Raw genomic sequence first — 18,517 nt, forward strand, 5'->3', positions numbered from 1 at the left:
AATTTTTGCTTTACTTGTCAACAAGAGTTAGAATATATTGAGAGGGAAAGTATTTTTTAAACCCATATTTTTGCTTATGGGTTCTTTTTTTCATTCTCGATATTCCAAGATTCTTTTTTTTTTTTTTTTTTTTAAGACAGAGTCTCGCTCTTGTCACCCAGGTTGGAGTACTGTGGTGCGATCTCCGCTTACTGCCACCTCCACCTCCCGGGTTCAAGTGATTCTCATGCCTCAGCTTCTTGAGTAGCTGGAATTAACAGGCGTCCGCCACCACGCCCAGCTAATTTTTGTATTTTTAGTAGAGACAGGTTTTTGCCATGTTGGCCAGGCTGGTCTTGAACTCCTCACCTCAGGTGAGCCACCGTGCCTGGCCGGTTCCTTCTTTTATTTTTTTTCGTCTATTTAGAGAACTTCCTTTAAACATTGTTAGGGTAGCTTTGCTAGAGATAAATGCTCTCAGTTTCCCTGTATCTGAGAATGTCTTGCTTTCTCCTTCATTCTTGAAGGATATTTCCACTGGATACAGAATGCTAGGGCTGGCAGTTTTTTTTCTTCCAGCGCTGAAAACATTGTGCTGCTTCCTTCTTTTCTTTTTGGATTCTGATAAGAAATCTGCTGTCTTTTGAATTGGTTTTCCCCTCTAGATAAGGTGTCATTTTTCTCCTACTGCTTTGAAAATTCTTTCTTTGTTGTAGTTTTCAGAAATTTACTATGATGTGTTTTGGTGTGGATTTTTTTTAGGTTTATCCTGTTTCCTGTTCACTTCACTTCTTTATGTCTTTTGCCAAATTTAGGACACCTTCAGACATGATTTCTTCTAGTACTTTTCTAGTTCCACCTTTTTTCTCTTCTTCCAAGACTCCATTGACATGAATTTTTGATCTTTTATATATTCCCATAGGTTTGTGAGGCTCTTCATTTCTTTTTTCTCCCCATTCTATTTTTCTATGATCTTGAATTGTATAATTTCTAATATTCTACCTTCCAGTTCACTGATTCTTTCCTTCGTCTCCTTCATGCTGCTGCTGAGTGTATCCACTGTGGTTTTATTTCAGTTATTTTGTCAGTTCTAGAATTTCCGTTTCATTCTTTATATCTTCTGTTTGTTGAGACTTTATTTAAGTGTGCTCATAGTTGTTCATTGAAACTTTTTTTTTTTTGAGACGGAGTCTCGCTCTGTCACCCAGGCTGGAGTGCAGTGGCGCGATCTCGGCTCACTGCAAGCTCCGCCTCCCAGGTTCAAGCCATTCTCCTGCCTCAGCCTCTTGGAGTAGCTGGGACTACAGGCGCCCGCCACCACGCCCGGCTAATTTTTTGTATTTTTAGTAGAGACGGGGTTTCACCGTGGTCTCGATCTCCTGACCTCGTGATCCGCCCACCTCGGCCTCCCAAAGTGCTGGGATTACAAGTATGAGCCACCGTGCCCGGCCGATTGAAACATTTTTACGATGACTGTGTTACCATCTTTGTTAGATAATCCCAGTATCTCTGTCATCTTGGTGTTGGCATCTCTTTATTGTCTTATTTACAGTTTGAGATCTTCCTGGTTCTTCTGAGAGATGTGATTTTTCAACTGAATCTTGACCATTCTTATTATTATGTTATTAGATTCTGGATCGCATTAAAACCTTCTGTTTTCACTGGCTTCCTCTCAGAGAGGGGGTTGGGGATGCTGCCTCATTACTAACAGGTGGGGGTAGAAAGTCCAGTTTCCCCACTCTGCCTATGTCACACCTGAGGTCATTGGGGCCACTCATTACTGCTGGATGGGGTGGGAGTTCTGGCTCCCATATGGCTTCCACTGACACCTTATGGGTGAGTGGTGGCCTAGACACTGCTGAGCAGTGGTGAGAGTCCTGATTCTCTCCTAGGTTTTCTTCATTACAGCTGGGTAAGGATGAAATATGGACTCTCTATTGGGCTTTCTCTGAGTCTACCCCAGTGAGATAGTTGGGGAACCGCATCATAGCCTGGTGAGACTAGAAGTCTGGACTCCCCACTTGGCCTTTTCTGGCATTTGGCTGGAGAATAGTGGTTGTTGTTTCAATGTGTTGTGCCTTGCTGGGCTGCCCCTTTCTGGTCATTTGGTCAGGCACAGTAGGTTCCTCTTGAGACTTCTTCTGTCTGTGCCCATTGCCCTTTCCAGGTTGCTGCCCTCAGCTCCATGTCTGGGATGTCCAAGGAAACAAGAACACCCTGGGAGCTCACCACCATGGTCCTCAGGATGCGGGGTCCCTAGCCAGTGTGCCTTCCATTGCCCTGTCAGAGTCTTCTCATGTAATGTCCAGGGTTTTTGGTTTTACTGGGTGAAACAGGGAAAAATATGTCTACCTCATCTTCTCAGAGAGGAAAAAGATTTTTATGAGGAGACCATCTTCTCCTGTCTGGATGCTTTCAATAATTCACGTAATTTCTATTCTATTCTAATTTTTGTCTCACATACAGGTAGTTTTATTAAAGTATCAAAATGTTCTTACTATGTGAGAAAATGACCCTGCTAAGGTTGTATCAGCAGTGAGGATTTTTTTCTTATGGCTGTCTTGTTTTAGCAACTTCTGCCTCCTAGGTTCAAGCGATTCTACTGCCTCAGCCTCCCGAGTAGCTGGGATTACAGGTGCACGCTGCAGCACCTGGCTAATTTTTTTTTTGGATTTTAGTAGAGATAGGGGTTTCACCGTGTTGCCCAGGCTGGTCTTGAACTCCTGAGCTCAGGCAGTCCGCCTGCCTCAGCCTCCTAAAGGCTTGAGCCACCGCACCTGGCCTAGCTGAGATTTATATACAGATAATTAAGTTGCTGCCACAGATGATGGCCCAAGTTAAAAAAAAAAAAGCCCCTTATATCCTCACTCTGGGCACTTCATGGTTCTGATGGAGTAGACTTTCATCCCAGGGTTGCTGTGCTGACCCATGCTCCAGAGCCATAGGTGTACTGCTTTCCATCCTCCTCATCCTTCTGACCCTCACCCCAGCTGCCCTTTTGGCTGGAGCAGGTGTGAGAGTCACATAAGGTCTGCCGGCTCAGCCTCCAAAATCCTCCTCTGGGAGGTGGTCTGAAGGGGAGTTTCTTCTTATGTTCTAAAGACCACTAGGATCCTCCTACGCCTGGCTGTGTCAGCCATCTTATTCGGCAGGGATGGGCTAGAATAACCCTGGGGCGCTCAGGTCACGTCCTAAAATAGTGGGAGAAAATACTAAACATTTAGGAAACAGATACACATCAGCTGCCAGGGAGAACAAGACCTAGGAAACTTTGTGTAATGTATTGTTATTCCAAAGTAGTTGAATTTGCTTAAACTCGTTATTAAAACTGTACAGAGTGGGTTCAGAAGAAAGTGTTTATTTTCACTGTTCCGCCCTCAAAACTTTTTCTCGTGGAGACTGAGTGGTGTGTGTTGTATTTTCTGAAGCCATATCACTGTAATATTCTTTCATTGCTGTTATTAATATAAAAATGAGAAATTTTTTGCTCCATTCCTCCTTCATATTTTTGTCATTATTTTTTAAGATATTATGGTATCATGTCAATACCTTGTAGTCTAGTGTCTAAGACTTAGACGTTGGATCTTAGGATGTTATTTTTGAGTCAGGTATATCAATACCTTAAGTAAGGTAATAGATATTGGAAGTCCTTTATAAATTGTCCAGTGGTATAAAGATACTATCATTATTTGGGAAAAATGTAAGTTTTTTTTTTTTTTTTAAATCATAGAAATCCTTCACAAGGTGATTTGCTGGAAGAATATGTGATGGCCTTGTGGTCTGGGTTCTGTCATTTTTTTGGTGTGTTCCGTTGGTGGCTTCTAGACATAACATACACCAAAGAAGAGGAAAAATCTTTCCCAAGAACATTCCATAGTCTGATCTCAATTTTAAAATAGTCCTAAGTGTAATAGAAAAAAGATTTATCCAAAAATAATGTAATATGCTTATTATGGGGCAAGTTCCAAACTCAGGACTCAAAGAGTCAGGCATATAACTCAAAGAAAGGGCTGGAAACTGAGACAAAGAAAGACCCTTGGTTAAAACAACTCCCCCAGGTGGCCCCATTGCCTGCCCTGAGAGGCACCCACAGTTCCCTGCAGGTGGGGGAGGAGGCCAAGCAGGAGTGGGGAGGACAGGGAGGGATAGATGCTTTCCCTTCCCCAAATGCAGCCAGCTGGAGTGACCAACCCATGAATCTTGCTACTTAAACTCTGACCTTTGGCAGCCGCAAAGCATATGCCACTCTTTGGGTGCCTTTTCCTTTATTGTGAGAACGTGATTGGAGTGGAAGGGAAACACCTGGACCTTGATTGCTGTGATTGACTCTGCCTTTAGCTGGGGACCTGAGTACTGAACGTGCCCCAGAGGTTGGCTCAGAAAAGAGAAAGGAAGAAAGGAGAGGGAGAGAGGGAGAGGAAAAGGGAACTTGTGGAGAATTACCCAGGGAAAACATATACCCTGGAAATGAGTAAGCGTAATTGGTATAATTCATTTGCACCTGTGAAAGTGGCTCCAGCCCTAAAGAGAGTCTGTTTAGAGTTGCTGAATAAAACCACTCCTGGCCACTGCCTGCATCTGTAAAGCTGGGAGGCAGCCTGGTGGGCTGGAGACTTTATAGCTTTATTACTTAGGAAGCACAACTTGTTTATATACAAATCTATCCATCTGCATCAATAAATTGCCCCACCATCTGATATTTGCTCTTTGGTTCCACTGGGCACACTGGCCTTCCTCCCTAGCAGCTCAGCTGAGAGGAAGGTGGTGATCTGGGGCCAGGAGGTGGGGCTGCCCATGTCCCTGGCACAGCCCTCAGAGGCCGGCTGCCCTGGAGGACCTTGTGAGCCTGCAGGAACGGGGAGCACAGCAAGGAGGAAGGAGGCCCTGGACCCACTCTGCAGTGTTCATTCACTTGCCTGATGCCTGCTGAACTGTGACCTATGCCAGGCACTGAGCCAGGCCTGGGAATGTGACGGGGAGCAAGACAGGCCACGTCCCTGCCCTCCTGGGGCTTACTTTCCAGGGGGAGACAGACAACGAAATAAGGGAATACAGTGGAATCCATGGTGAGAGAGCGGGTAGGGAGTTAAGAGTGATGGTGGGGATGTGGCGGACTGTTTGGAGTCAGGGTCAGGAAGGCCTCTCGGAGGAGTGCACTTGAGCAGAGATCTGGATGAGGCATGGGAGCCATGACAACACCTGGGAAGGGCATTGCAGGCTGAGGGCGCAGTAAGTGCGTAGGCTGTGAAGCTAGTGTTTCCCAGGCACAGCAGGAAGCCTGGTCTCGGTAGAGTGGAGTGGGCCAGGGCTGGCAGGGGATGTGTGTGGAGGGAGAAGTTTGGGTCACATATGTGAGGGACTTTTTCCTCTGTGATAACATTTACTTCAAAAAAGTTGAATTTGATTAAACATATATTTTAGTATTAACACTAAATATTTTGTGCTAAGTCAAATGAGAATACATTGAGCCAGAGCATGACACAGTCTGATTCATGTTTAAAATACCATTCTGGGCCAGGCACTCTGGCCCATGCCTGTAATCCTAGCGCTTTGGGAGTCCGAGGCTGGAGGATCACTTGAGGCCGGGACTTTGAGACCAGCCTGGGCAACACAGCAAGACTCTGTCTCTACAAAATAATGACAAAATCAGCGGGGGATGGTGGCACACCTGTAGTCCTAGCCACTCAGGAGGCTGAGGCAGGAGGATTTATCTATTGAGGCCAGTAGTTCGAGGTTACAGTTACCTGTGATTGCACCACTGTACTCCAGCCTGGGTAACAGAGTGAGTCCCTGCTTCTAAAAAACAAAAAATATCACTCTGATATTTTGAATAGAGGCCATCACTTTGGCCTCTAGTCAGAAATAAGACTGTCCTTGGGCCGTTAGTGATAGCGGAGACAAGTCACTCATCTTGTCAGCTGTGCTGGTAAGCATGGCGTGGCTTGGACCTGGGGGAGGTGGGGAGGTGAGAAGGGGTCAGATGCAGGATAGATTTACAGGTATAGCTGATGAGAGACTACCTCCCTGTCACCATCCACCGCTTAGAAAGTGGAGCCCTCGGGGAAAGAGGCAGGCTCTGCCTGTCTTATCCTGTTCTGGGTCACCCAGAATGACAGAAGAAGGTGGGGAAGACAAGGCCTGACTTGCCCAGTCCCTGGGCCTGAACATCAACAGTTCACAAAGCACTTGCATGTCCCATCCTTACCACCAAACTGTGAACCAGGCAAGGAAAGTACTGTTACCTCTGTGTTATAGGTGAGGAGATCCAAGCACCTGGCCTTGAGAATCAGGAAGTATTTATAGACAGGGAAAGCACAGTGAGATCATCAGGAATGAAGAACACTATGATTCTTGCTCGTGAAAGCAATGTTTGTGGCCCATACAAGGGGGACCCGGCTGAGTTTTTCATGGTTGGGCTGTGGTTGACATTTTTTTTTTCTAATTTTTCTCTGGACATAATGCTGTTGATGGAATTTATAAAGAGATAGAGCATTCTCATTCCATGGGATTAGGCCAAAAAGTAATTGAGCTACTGAAGCTATTTAGAAGAAGAGCCTCTGATTGCATTGAAGCAGCAGCCAGCTCTGACTACAAAGACATCTCAGTTTCACTGTGCTGGCAGCAGGTCTGTGGCTGATTTAGGAGAGGGCTTTGAGATCATTTCTATCCATCCTTCAAATCAGCAGTGTCTTTGTGTGGAGGAGGTTCCTGGTGAAGTTATTTTTAACGTCATTTTCTAATCAATTTTTCAAACATTCTTTACAGCTTAGACCATGCTCAGCCTCCAAGCAGCCTTGTCATCGACAAAGAATCTGAAGTTTACAAGATGCTTCAGGAGAAACAGGAGTTGAATGAGCCCCCGAAACAGTCCACGTCTTTCTTGGTTTTGCAGGAAATCCTGGAGTCTGAAGAAAAAGGTAATCAGCTCCATCTGCAGTCAGAGGCTCTTGTTCAAGGTCAGGTGTGAGAGTCAGTCATTGCGGAAGCACAGGTGAACACACTCTGGAGCCTGCTTTGGAGGGCATGGGCTTTTAAAATGCTGAAATTCTTTAAAAGAGATAGAGGAAGAGAGAGAGAGAGAGAGGAAGAGAGAGTGCTGACCACATTTTCCCATCTGGGTCTGTATTTAAGAAACTCCAGGCCTGGCCAACTGTGTCCTGTCACATGTGCAAGAGGATGCTTAGGTTGGGGTGAGCCTGACTGCTGTGGGAGCCTGTTGGTCTGTCCCTTGGCATTTATTTGCTTTGAGCACAGAAACAATACCTTGGTGGTGGCTGAGGAACGCGAGTGATGAAGGCCATGGGCAATGAGCAGCAAAATGAGAATGAATTAGTGCTCAGTGAAGCCAGGGGCTGGCTTTGCTTGGGGGCATGTGCTTGCATTTGCTCTAGGGTGGGTGGCCTCTTGAGGGCCCGAGAGCTCCCCCTTGTGTCCATGTTCTTATTCTGTGACCTTTGGCAAATCTCAACCTTCCCAGGCCTGTTTTCTCATCTGTCCATCAGGGATAAAAATCCTTTCCTCTAAGATTATCATGGTCATGAAATGGCATAAGTTGTGTAAAACATCCATCATCGTAACTGAGTACTCGCTTCATAGTTATTGTGATGTTTGAAATGTCATGAAGAGGCTTTCTTTTTTCTTTTTCTTTTTCTTTTTTTTTTTTTTTTGAGACGGAGTCTTGCTCTGTCGCCCAGGCTGGAGTGCAGTGGCGCGATCTTGGCTCACTGCCAGCTCCGCCTCCATGAAGAGGCTTTCTTGTCCTTGGGGTGAGCTTTGATGTTGAGGCACCCAGCGTCACCCCGTAGGGTTCTGCAGGTCTCAGGAGACATGCTTCTCACTGAAGACATTATGCAACGTATACTTATTATGATCATATTTAAGTGGATAGCGGTAAAAGTATCTTCACTTAATAACAATGCTATACGTTGAGAAATTATGACAGGTGGATGTATTGAAGAAGGAATGCCTTATTTCCCTCACAAAGATGATCAGCAGCCCTCACACCCGCTTCTTCCCTGGTGGTTCCTCATCAGCACCTCCTGTGATGCTCATGGGCAGTCTTTTCCAGAGAGCTGGGTTTTGTACCCTTTCCTGGTCCCTGTGTTGCCCAGTCCTCCACACTCTCTCTTCCTTTCTTGAGGCTTGGGCACTTCAGTGGGGTCGTGCTTTCTATGCCCTCTTTATCTCTCTCATGGACCCATCTGCAAAGAGACAGTGGATGCTCCAGTGAGGGGACACCTTGTGATGGTGAGTGTGAGACCTGCCTCAGCCAGGCTGCAAAGGGATTGGCATGTTGGCTGAGAGGCTAGTGCTCTCTGGAAGATGAACCTCCCTCTTCAAAGTCCGCAGCCGAAGATTCAGCTTCCTGGGGAGCCCTTTCTGATAAGAAAGTTCTCTTCTGAACACACCCGACACCTGGGCTTCCTCCCCATTTGTGTGATTTCTTTAGAGAGAGTGGCAATTTACAACCATAGGAAATTAGGAAACCACGGGCCATGTGTTTGCACGTGCTTCTTTTATGCTAAAATGATACTGTTCTACCACTGCTTTCCTCTTTTGCTTGGAGCAGCTGAGCAGCTGGGAAGTAATGAACCATACTTTGTATCAAGTTCCAGTATTAGCTTTTCCTGACAAACAACTTGGGGGCCAACCCTTGAGGATGACAGCTTTGTAAAAACATGTGGGAAACCACAGCTTATTTCACTCTTACGTGGATGTGAAACCCTTCAAGGAGAGGCAAGGTCAAGTTCATCTGTGCCCAACTAGACAAATGCTGCAGAGCTCATCTCGGCTCACAGAGAAGGACCTGAGCATGGATTTGGAAGCTCCATGCTCTTCAAGATCTGGACTCCTATCCGGCACTCCAGCACCCAAATTTGTGGCTTCCATTCCCAAGGTTACTTCGTGGTCCTGGTTGGCAGCTGGTGTTCAACCATCATGCTTACCTCCAGGTGACAGGAAGGAAGAAGGGAGATAAGGCTAACTGGAGAGTCCCAATTTCAGATGAGCCAGCTTTCTCCTTCCCAGAAGTCCCACACTACTCCTCCATTTTATTGACCATGATTTAGTCACCTGGCTGGGACTTAGGATTCTTTTAAAAAAAAATTTTAGCCCTTAGTCTGGATGGTTCTTGCCGCAAAGAGAATCAAGATTCTGCTGGAAGGGAAGAGGGAGATAGCAAATCTTGTAGTTTCTCCTGTATCTCTTAATGTGTACCCGCATTAAATCTTTACTGATGGTAACAGGATAAATTCCATTCTAAACATTCTTTACATGCAGAAGGCTCTTGGGGGAAGGAACCCAAATGCCTGTTTTTTTTGTTTTTGTTTGAGACAGAGTCTTGCTCTGTTGCCCAGGCTGGAGTGCAGTGGCATGATCTCGGCTCACTGCTACCTCCGCTTCTCAGGTTGCAGCGATTCTCCTGCCTCAGCCTCCCAAGTATCTGAGATTACAGATGTGTACCACCACGCCCAGATAATTTTTGTATTTTTAATAGAGATGGGGTTTCTCCATCTTGGCCAGGCTGGTCTTGAACTTGTGACCTCAGACGATCCACCTGCCTGGACCTCCCAAAGTGCTGGGATTACAGATGTGAGCCACTGCACCCGGCCCCAAATGCCTGTTTTTATTTGAGATAAAACGGTGAAAGGTTAAGGCAGTAAAAGCAGTTGATGAGGGGTCCTGTCATTCAGAAAGGCCTCTGGTTCAGAAAGCAGTGCTGCAGGGCAGAAAGAGCACTGGCATCCAGGATCTGCCTCTGACCTGCTGTGACACCTCCAGCAGGTTGCTTGCCTTTCTAAGCTCTAGCTTCTGCACAGGTCCAATGAAGCTAATAGCCAGGACCTCATGGGATTGTTTACAGGGTTAAGTGAAGCCACTTCTGTAAACTGCCAGGTGCACAGTGAGTAAGGCCCCTGAAGGAAGTGTGGCTACAGCAGTATTTGGTCATAAATCTTGAAGACCCAACACAAGCTGTCTCATTTTGGGTAAAATTCAGCCTCTAGACTAGGAGAAAGGGGCTCTTGGTTCCTCAAACTTCATCTTGTTCTGGATCAAATTCCAAAACTTGCAGGCAGAAGAAGCTGTTATATTTAAAAAAAAAAGGTGAAACATACTTAATATAAAATTTACCATCTTAACAAATTTTAAGTGTACAATTTAGTGGTATTGAGTACATTTATGTGATTGTGCTACTATCACCACCATCCATCCATAGAACTCTTTTATTTTGCAAAACTGAAACTGTTCTCATTAAAGAGTGTTTCACCATTCCTGTCTCCTTCCAGCTCCTGGTAACCACCCTCCTGCTTGTCTCTATGAATTTGACTACTATAAATCCCTTGTATAAGTGGTGTCATGCAGTAGTTGTCCTTTTGGGCCTGGCTTAGTTCACTTAGCTTAATATCCTCAAGATTCATCCATGTAGCATGTGTCAGAAATTCTTTCCATTTTAAGGCAGAGTATTATTCCAGTGTTTGTGTATATTACATTTTATTTATCCATTCATCTGTCCATTGAAGGAGACTTTTAATGATTGGAGGTTTGGAAGGAGCAGTCATGGGCTGAGAATTCACAGTGGTGGCCAGAGGCTTTGAGATGAGAAAGCTGGAGACTTGTTCGCAAGTACCGAGGCTCGTTTTGGCTGGTACCCAGGGTTCCATGTGAATCCTCGGGTGATCTCGAGTCAGAGATGGGGGACCACCAGGTGCAAGGTTAATAATCATGAGCTTGATTCTAAAGGTAGTGTGAAGCCATGCAAGGTGGTTGAGCAGTGAAGTGGATAGAAAAACAGCTGTGGTTTATTTAGCTAATTTTCACTTTTTTTCCAGAAATATTTGGGATACAGGGTTCACCGTAAGAAGAGAAATTTGGAAATTTTTGTAGTTGCCTGGAGTTCAAAGGAAGCTAGTATTTTCACTATAAGCTAGTTGAGAAGAAAGGAAGAGAGATTTCTTTGGATTAGCCGTGTTGGCTGGATATGCAAGAGAAAAAACCTTGAAGCCAGCAGGTGGCGCCGTAGGGCTGAACAGGCCACAGTGAGTCTTGTGTTGGGCAGGCAGCCTTCTCCCCCAAGCTGTGCCCAGTTTTATCCAGTTTTATCCAGGTCAGGTCTCTTCATTCTAGAAACAGATGTGGATTCTCTTACCTAATGGAGATTTCATGTCCCTCCTAGCTTTTTCTCATTCTACCCTTTTGCAGCCTCTCTTCTTTCCTGGTGATTTTTCTGTGGATTGAGTGGATTCCAGGTCTTTAAGTGTGAAATGTGAAAAAGCCCATTGCATAAGAGAGCCCAACCTCATTGAGCTGGTTCTCAGCCCAATCAGTGCCTTTGCAAACTGCCCAGGTATGTAGAGATGCTGCCATTTCCTTCTTGTCGTGGGCAGGCAGTGAGATGGCTTAATCAGCCAGAAAATGAGGGAATCCGTTTGGGATGCTTGAGGCATGATGCTTAGAGAAGATGCCCACCCAGGCCCTTCTGAGATCCCTCTAGGCAGGGCCAGGATCAGGGTGAGGTGAGGGAGGCACTGCTTTGAGTGCAGAATTTTTTTTTTTTTTTTTGAGACCGCCGTCGCCCAGGTTGGAGTGCAGTGGTGTGATCTCGGCTCACTGCAACCTCCACCTCCCAGGTTCAAGCCATTCTCCTGCCTCAGCCTCCCAAGTAGCTGGGACTACAGGCACGTCCCACAATGCCCGGCTAGTTTCTGTATTGTTAGTAGAGATGGGGTTTCACCATGTTGGCCAGGCTGGTCTCGAACTCCTGACCTCAAGTGATCTGCCCACCTTGGTCTTCCAAAGTGCTGGGATTACAGGCATGAGCCACTGCGCCTGGCCTTGAGTGCAGAATTTAAAGGGGCACTGGAAAACTCAATAATCAAGAAAAAAATGACATTTAAATGCAATATTAAAAAAAATTAATACAGGTAAAGTATATGATGAACAAGATTGGAGCTTTGGCCTCCTCCCAAAGGAAGGGAGGAAGGCTTGGGAAGGGCAAGAAGGTGCCTTCGGCTCAGGGAGAACAGAAGCACCAAGGTGGTTTCTCCTTATGCACCTGCTGGTGGGGCAGAACTGAGTCTTCCCCAAGCCCATCTGTAGAGTTCACCACTTAAAACCATGGAGCCTCCTAATCTCTGCCCCATCTCATGTGCTGCCAGGTGGACATCTGTGTGCATCGGTTCCCAGTGATGAACAGTCCCAGCTCTGAGTGGGGAAGCCTAAGTCTGAGCCATGGCACCGTGATAGGGCTGTTGAGAGTCCAGGCTGCATTCACACAGACCCTCTTGTTGTTCCCCATAAGCTAGCCAAGTACTCCAAACCATCTCTCATATTGTATTATTCAGCAGTGGGTAACCTGTATTTATGAGGGCTACCGGATAGCTGTGGCTCTGCTGGGCTTGGCAGGGCTGGACCAGGCCCCCGAGTCCTCTCATTCAAGCCCAGGGAAGGGAGAGGCCCTCTGGTGCTTGCTGTTTTCATGGCAGAGGCAATACTTCTGTGGGGACAGGGCCAAACCTCACAAGTGCCGTTAGTACTTTTGCCTGTATAAGGCTCACATCTGCTCACGTTGGCCAAAGTCTGGGGATGGGGAAGTTGCTCCATCGAGAGCAGGGTTTCTCAGCCTTGGCGCTATTGACATTTTGGGCCATATGAGTCCTTGTTGTGGGGCTGCCCTGTGTATTTTGGGATGTCCGGCAGCATCCCTGTCCTCTGCCCACTAGACGCCAATGGCACCCCCTTTCACTGTGACAATCAAAACTGCTCTCTAGGAGATAAAATTGCCCCCAGTAGGGAACCACTGACTGGAGGTAAGCATGGCAAGAGAGGGGCGGGGTAATTGTGGTCAAAATACAGTCAACCATGTATTCTAAATGCCCCTTGTTGCCAGGCACAGTGGTTACTGGAGAAGCTCTGGTGGGAGGATCGCTGGAAGGCAGGACTTTGAGACACAACATAGTGAGATGCTATCTCTAATTAGTAAAAATAAAAAATTAATAAATGTCCATTGTGTGAACATGTGTCTCAATTTTTGGTTCGGAAGGATTGGTCAGCATACAGGGACTCACTTTCTGAAAGGACAAGAGAGCTAAGGCCCTTGTCTGTCAGCCCCACGATTGCCCGACGTGACTGCAGTCATGGGGTGACCCTCTCCTCATCCCCTCGCCTGGCACAGGAAGCTGTTTCTTTGCTCTTGTCCAGTGGTTCTTGGATCAGCAGCACCTGGGAACTTGTTGGAAATGCAAAGTCTTAGGCCCCATCCTGGGCCTTCTGGATCAGAAACTCTGGGGATGGGGCCCAGCAATCTGTGTGTTAACAAGGCCTCCAGGTGATTTTTACCATTATTAATAGCTACCATGGTACAGGGCTTTGTTACCTAAGATGTGATGAGTGGGGCCTTAGGCAGCTCAGCGTCTAGCTACTAGGGGCTTATTTTACACACACCAGGCTGGCTACAGAAAGGCTCCTTCCTCTGATCTGTAGGAGATCATTGTTATCTGCCTGCTGTAGCATGCTGTACTCTGATGGTTTTGTTCTTTTTGTGATGTGGATTTCTTTTCTTTCTTAAGAACTTTATTTTTAAATTTCCAGCATTTAAGTTCAGGGGTACATGTGTAGGATGTACAGGTTTGTTACATAGGTAACGATGTGCCATGGTGGTTTGCTGCACAGATCATCCCATCACCTAGATATTAAGCCTAGCATCCATCAGCCATTCTTCCAGATGTTCTCCTTCCCCCACTCCCTACCATCCGACAGGCCCTAGTGTGTCTTGTCCCTCCACCATGTGTCCATGTGTTCTCATCATTCAGCTCCCACTTACAAGTGAGAATATGTGGTATTTGGTTTTGTGTTCCTGCATTAGTTTACTGAGGGTAATGGCTTCCAGTTCCATACATGTCCCTGCAAAGGACAAGATCTCATTCCTTTTTATGGCTGCGTAGTATTCCCTGGTGTATATGTACCACATTTTCTTCATCCAGTCTATCATTGATGGGAATTTAGGTTGATTCCATGTCTTTGCTATTGTGAATAGTGCTGTGATGAACGTAGAGTGCATGTATTTTCATGATAGAATGATTTATATTCCTTTGGGTATACATCCAGTAATGGGATTGCTGGGTTGAATGGTATTTGTGCTTCTAGGTCTTTGAGGAATCACCACACTGTCTTCCACAATGTTTGAACTAATTTACACCCCACCAACAGTGTAAAAGCATTCTTTTTTCTCCATAACCTTGCCAGCATCTGTTGTTTTTTGACTTTTTAATAATAGCCATTCGGACTGGCGTGAGTTGGTATCTCATTGTGGTTTTGATTTGTATTTCTCTAATGATCAGTGATGTCAAGCTTTTTTTCATGTTTGTTGGCCGCATTTATGTCTTCTTTTGAAAACTGTCTGTTCATGTTCTTTGCCCACTTTTTAATGGGGTTATTTTTTTCTTTTATTGAGATGGAGTCTCGCTCTGTTGCCCAGGCTGGAGTGCAGTGGCATAATCTCAGCCCATTGCAACCTCCGCCTCCTGGGTTCAAGTGATTCTCTTGCCTCAGCCTCCTGAGTAGCTGGAACTATAGGTGCATGCCACCACACCTGGCTAATTTTTGTAATTTTAGTAGAGAGGAGGTTTGACAATGTTGGTCACGCTATTCTCAAACTCCTGACCTCAGGTGATCCACCCACCTCAGCCTCCCAAAGTGTTGGGATTACAGAAGTGAGCTACTATGCCCAGCTTATTTTTTTCTTGTAAATTTGTTTAAGTTCCTTGCAGATGCTGGATATTAGACCTTTGTCAGATGGATAGATTGCAAAAATTTTCTCCCATTCTGTGGGTTGTCTCTTCATTCTGATGATAGTTTCTTTTGCTGTGCAGAAGCTCTTTAGTTTAATTAGATCCCATTTGTCAATTTTTGCTTTTGTTACAATTGCTTTTCGGGTCTTCATCAGGAAATCTTTGCCCATGCCCATGTCCTGAATGGTATTGCCTAGATTTTCGTCTAGTGTTTTTATAGTTTTGGGCTTTACATTTAAGTCTTTAATCCATCTTGAGCTGATTTTTATATATGGTGTAAAGAAGGGATCCAGTTTCAATTTTCTGCATATGGCTAGCCAGGTCTCCCAGCACCATTTATTAAATAGGGAATCCTTTCCTCATTGCTTGTTTTTGTCAGGTTTGTCAAAGATCAGATGGTTGTAGGTGTGTGGTCTCATTTCTGGGTTCTCTATTCTGTTCCATTGGTCTATGTGTCTATTCTTCTACCAGTACCATGTTGTTTTGGTTACTGTAGCCTTGTAATATAGTTTGAAGTTGGGTGGCATGATGCTTCCAGCTTTGTTGTTTTTGCTTAGAATTGTCTTGGCTTTTTGGGCTTTTTTTTTGGCCAGGTGTTAATCTCCTGTTTTATAGAAAAATAAACTGGGGACGAGAGAGGTTAAGTAACTTGCCCAGGATCACACAGCAGAGTCACTCCAGTTCCCATGGCCTTGCTTGAACATATACTTATAAGTGGTTCTGAAGAGCTGAGTGATACTTATGCAATTCTGCCCTTCCTGGCCAATGACAGTGTTTTCCTCATTTCAGGGGATCCCAACAAGCCCTCAGGATTCAGAAGTGTTAAAGCTCCTGTCACTAAAGTGGCTGCGTCGATTGGAAATGCTCAGAAGTTGCCGATGTGTGACAAATGTGGCACTGGGATTGTGTGAGTATCTGCTTCCCACAGCCTTTGCAGACCCGCAGGTTGGGTAAACCATGAAAATGTGGAAAGTGCTGGATGTTGCACATTTTGCTTGTGAAGGAGACAAATCCATCCTGGAAAAATGCGGCAGAGAGGCCAGGAAGGTCCTGTGTCCCAGAGCCAGGTTGTGAAGGTTTTCCTTCACTGCGGAGCCCTTAGGTTATGAACATGTAAAATGAGAAAAATCAGGGCTGCCCTATTGAAGTAGGAGGGGTTTTTGGAAAAATGTCTCTGGACCCTGGGAAGGAGAAGCAAGTCCCTTATGATTGGAGGCCAGTTGGGAGGCCCTGGTTTCCCCTGTGATGGGTTCCTGGGGGGAAGCCCCAGGCCCCTGCTCGGGAAGGATGGTGCCACCTGCTCGGAAGCCACCTGCAGGTGCTTGTCACTGATGGAGTCCCTTCCCTCCCTTGCTTCTGTAGCGGTGTGTTCGTGAAGCTGCGGGACCGTCACCGCCACCCTGAGTGTTATGTGTGCACTGACTGTGGTACCAACCTGAAACAGAAGGGCCATTTCTTTGTGGAGGATCAAATCTACTGTGAGAAGCATGCCCGGGAGCGAGTCACACCACCTGAGGGCTATGAAGTGGTCACTGTGTTCCCCAAGTGAGCCAGCAGATCCACCACTGTTCTCCAGCCGGCCTCTGCTGCAGCTTTTTCTCTCAGTGTTCTGGCCCTCTCCTCTCTTGAAAGTTCTCTGCTTACTTTGGTTTTCCCTCTGCTTGTAAAACATTGAGTCCCCTCCTTGCCTTGGTTAATCGACTCACACCAGCTGTGCGATGCCCGCTTTTACAATTAAAGGAAAACTGTTTTGTTCAGTGTCCCCTTGTCAGCAACACCGTGTCCCTTCCCCCACTCTGTTCTTCTCTGCTGCATTTGGACATCAGCCAAATTTGAACCCAATCAAATATAATGTGTCTGACACTGATTTTGTTTTTACTCAATAAATGTATAGACTCCAAAGCAGTGTGGTGTCTGTTATCTGATTATGTGTCCCATTTCCTACTCAAGCCTGAAGAGATTTCTGAGGCCTGTCTTCTTGTTTTGGGTTTCTTGTTTCTCTCAGATTTACTGGCCTTTCCCCCGCAACTTGAATCTTAACAAGCTCTGTTCTTATATTTCTTTGAAGCTTACTTGAAATCCTCTTTCTGTAATGCTAATATAAGATACCTAGCTCTGTTTTTTTTCCTTTTTTGGAGATGGAGTCTCGCTCTGTTGCCTAGGCTGAAGTGCAGTGGTGCTATCTCAGCTCACTGCAAGCTCCACCTCCTGGGTTCACGCCATTCTCCTGCCTCAGCCTCCCGAGTAGCTGGGATTACAGGCGCCTGCCACCACACCCGGCTAATTTTTTTGTATTTTTAGTAGAGACGGGGTTTCACCGCGTTAGCCAGCATGGTCTTGATCTCCTGACCTCGTGATCTGCCCGCCTCGGCCTCCCAAAGTGCTGGGATTACAGTCGTGTGCCACTGCGCCCGGCCCCTAGCTCTGTTTTAATGAAATGAAGTTTTCTTTGCATTGGGCTGTTTTGAGGCTTATCTGAGGAAATGAATGCTTCCCAAATAATAGGTGGGAGCATTAGCAGTTGGCTTGGAAACATTCCCTCGTAAGTCCCTCTTCAGGCTGGTTGCTGACATCACAGTTGCTCCCCTTTGTGAGGGGCAGCAACCTCAGGAAAGTGTCCAGCAGCAGCAGAGAGCCCAGGACATGGCCACTGTGTCCTCCTCACAGAGGAGACTGAGGACCCTGGCTGCTAAGAAAGAGTCCTGAGTCAAGATCTGAGGTCACCACAGTTTATCTCCTGGTAACTAATCCCTCATGGGGTCAGTTGCACAAACAGTGGTGCCCCCATCCCTCCAGACACTGAGACTAAGTGATCGTTATGAGAGGCGGACAGGGTACTCCAGGCAACCCTCTTTCCCCCAAAGGAGCAACCATCTATTCTTGAGCAGTGCTCACCATCCTCAGTAATAGTTCATGACCTTTAATTATGAATGCACTAATATGGTACATACTCTAAGGGTAAGAATTTTAATCAGTACCAGGATTTCATACCATAGACTCTGAAGCCAGAATGTACGATGGACAGTTTATGCACGAGCTGTTTTAGTGCCACAACAAGCAGAACTGAAACTGTTCAGGCAGAAAATCATGTCATGTTAAAGCTCTCGATTTTTTTTTTTATTTTTTGACAGTTAATGAGTTCTTACTTTAAACCCCATCTGTTTCTATGCTTGTAAAAGTCAAGGTGGCTTAAACTATGCAATTCTTAGAAATCAGCATAAAATGAAAAGTCTCTGAACCACAGCAGGTCTGACTCATTTACAAAGACATTAACAGTTATGATTTGGATTTTGATTGTAAGGAATAGATGAGTCATAGATTCTTAGAACTTTCTCTAATCCCTCTCCTCAGATAATGTGCCAATCAAATGTCTAACATTTGTCAGTATTACTTCTTAGGTGTGGGTCTTTCATACAGATATCTTGCTTCCAGGGGAGGCCAAACACCAACAGCTTCAGGTGACCATTATTACTATTCAATATAGCCTGTATGGGGAGTTCATTTCCTGACTGAATGAAACAGAATGTCAGCATTACCACCCCTAAGTGCTAGCTGTGTTATGTGGCAAAGAAGCCTTTTGCCTGCGGTATTTGGCACATACAAATATTTACTGCTCTGCCAGGTGTGGTGGCCCACGCACCTTGGGTGGCTGAAGTGGGTGGATCACTCGAGGTCAGGAGTTTCACACCAGCCTGGCCAACATGGTGAAACCCTGTCTCTACTAAAAATACAAAAGTTTGCTGGGCATAGTG

At 45.8% G+C, this 18,517-nt stretch overlaps 1 protein-coding gene across 1 annotated transcript in view; it reads left to right on the top strand.

The window, feature by feature from the left end:
* Window positions 1-16,667, top strand: part of PDLIM1 (PDZ and LIM domain 1) — a 55,446-nt gene extending 38,779 nt beyond the window's left edge. Inside the window, exons 5-7 of the mRNA XM_032136241.2 lie at window positions 6,745-6,896; window positions 15,555-15,672; window positions 16,128-16,667. Of these exons, the coding sequence (XP_031992132.1) occupies window positions 6,745-6,896; window positions 15,555-15,672; window positions 16,128-16,314 (457 nt within the window). The 3' untranslated portion in view covers window positions 16,315-16,667. The remainder of the gene's footprint in view (window positions 1-6,744; window positions 6,897-15,554; window positions 15,673-16,127) is intronic.
* Window positions 16,668-18,517: the final 1,850 nt, after the last annotated feature.

The sequence above is a fragment of the Hylobates moloch genome, unplaced genomic scaffold, assembly GCF_009828535.3.
Source record: "Hylobates moloch isolate HMO894 unplaced genomic scaffold, HMol_V3 SCAFFOLD_3, whole genome shotgun sequence".
NCBI lineage: Eukaryota > Metazoa > Chordata > Mammalia > Primates > Hylobatidae > Hylobates > Hylobates moloch.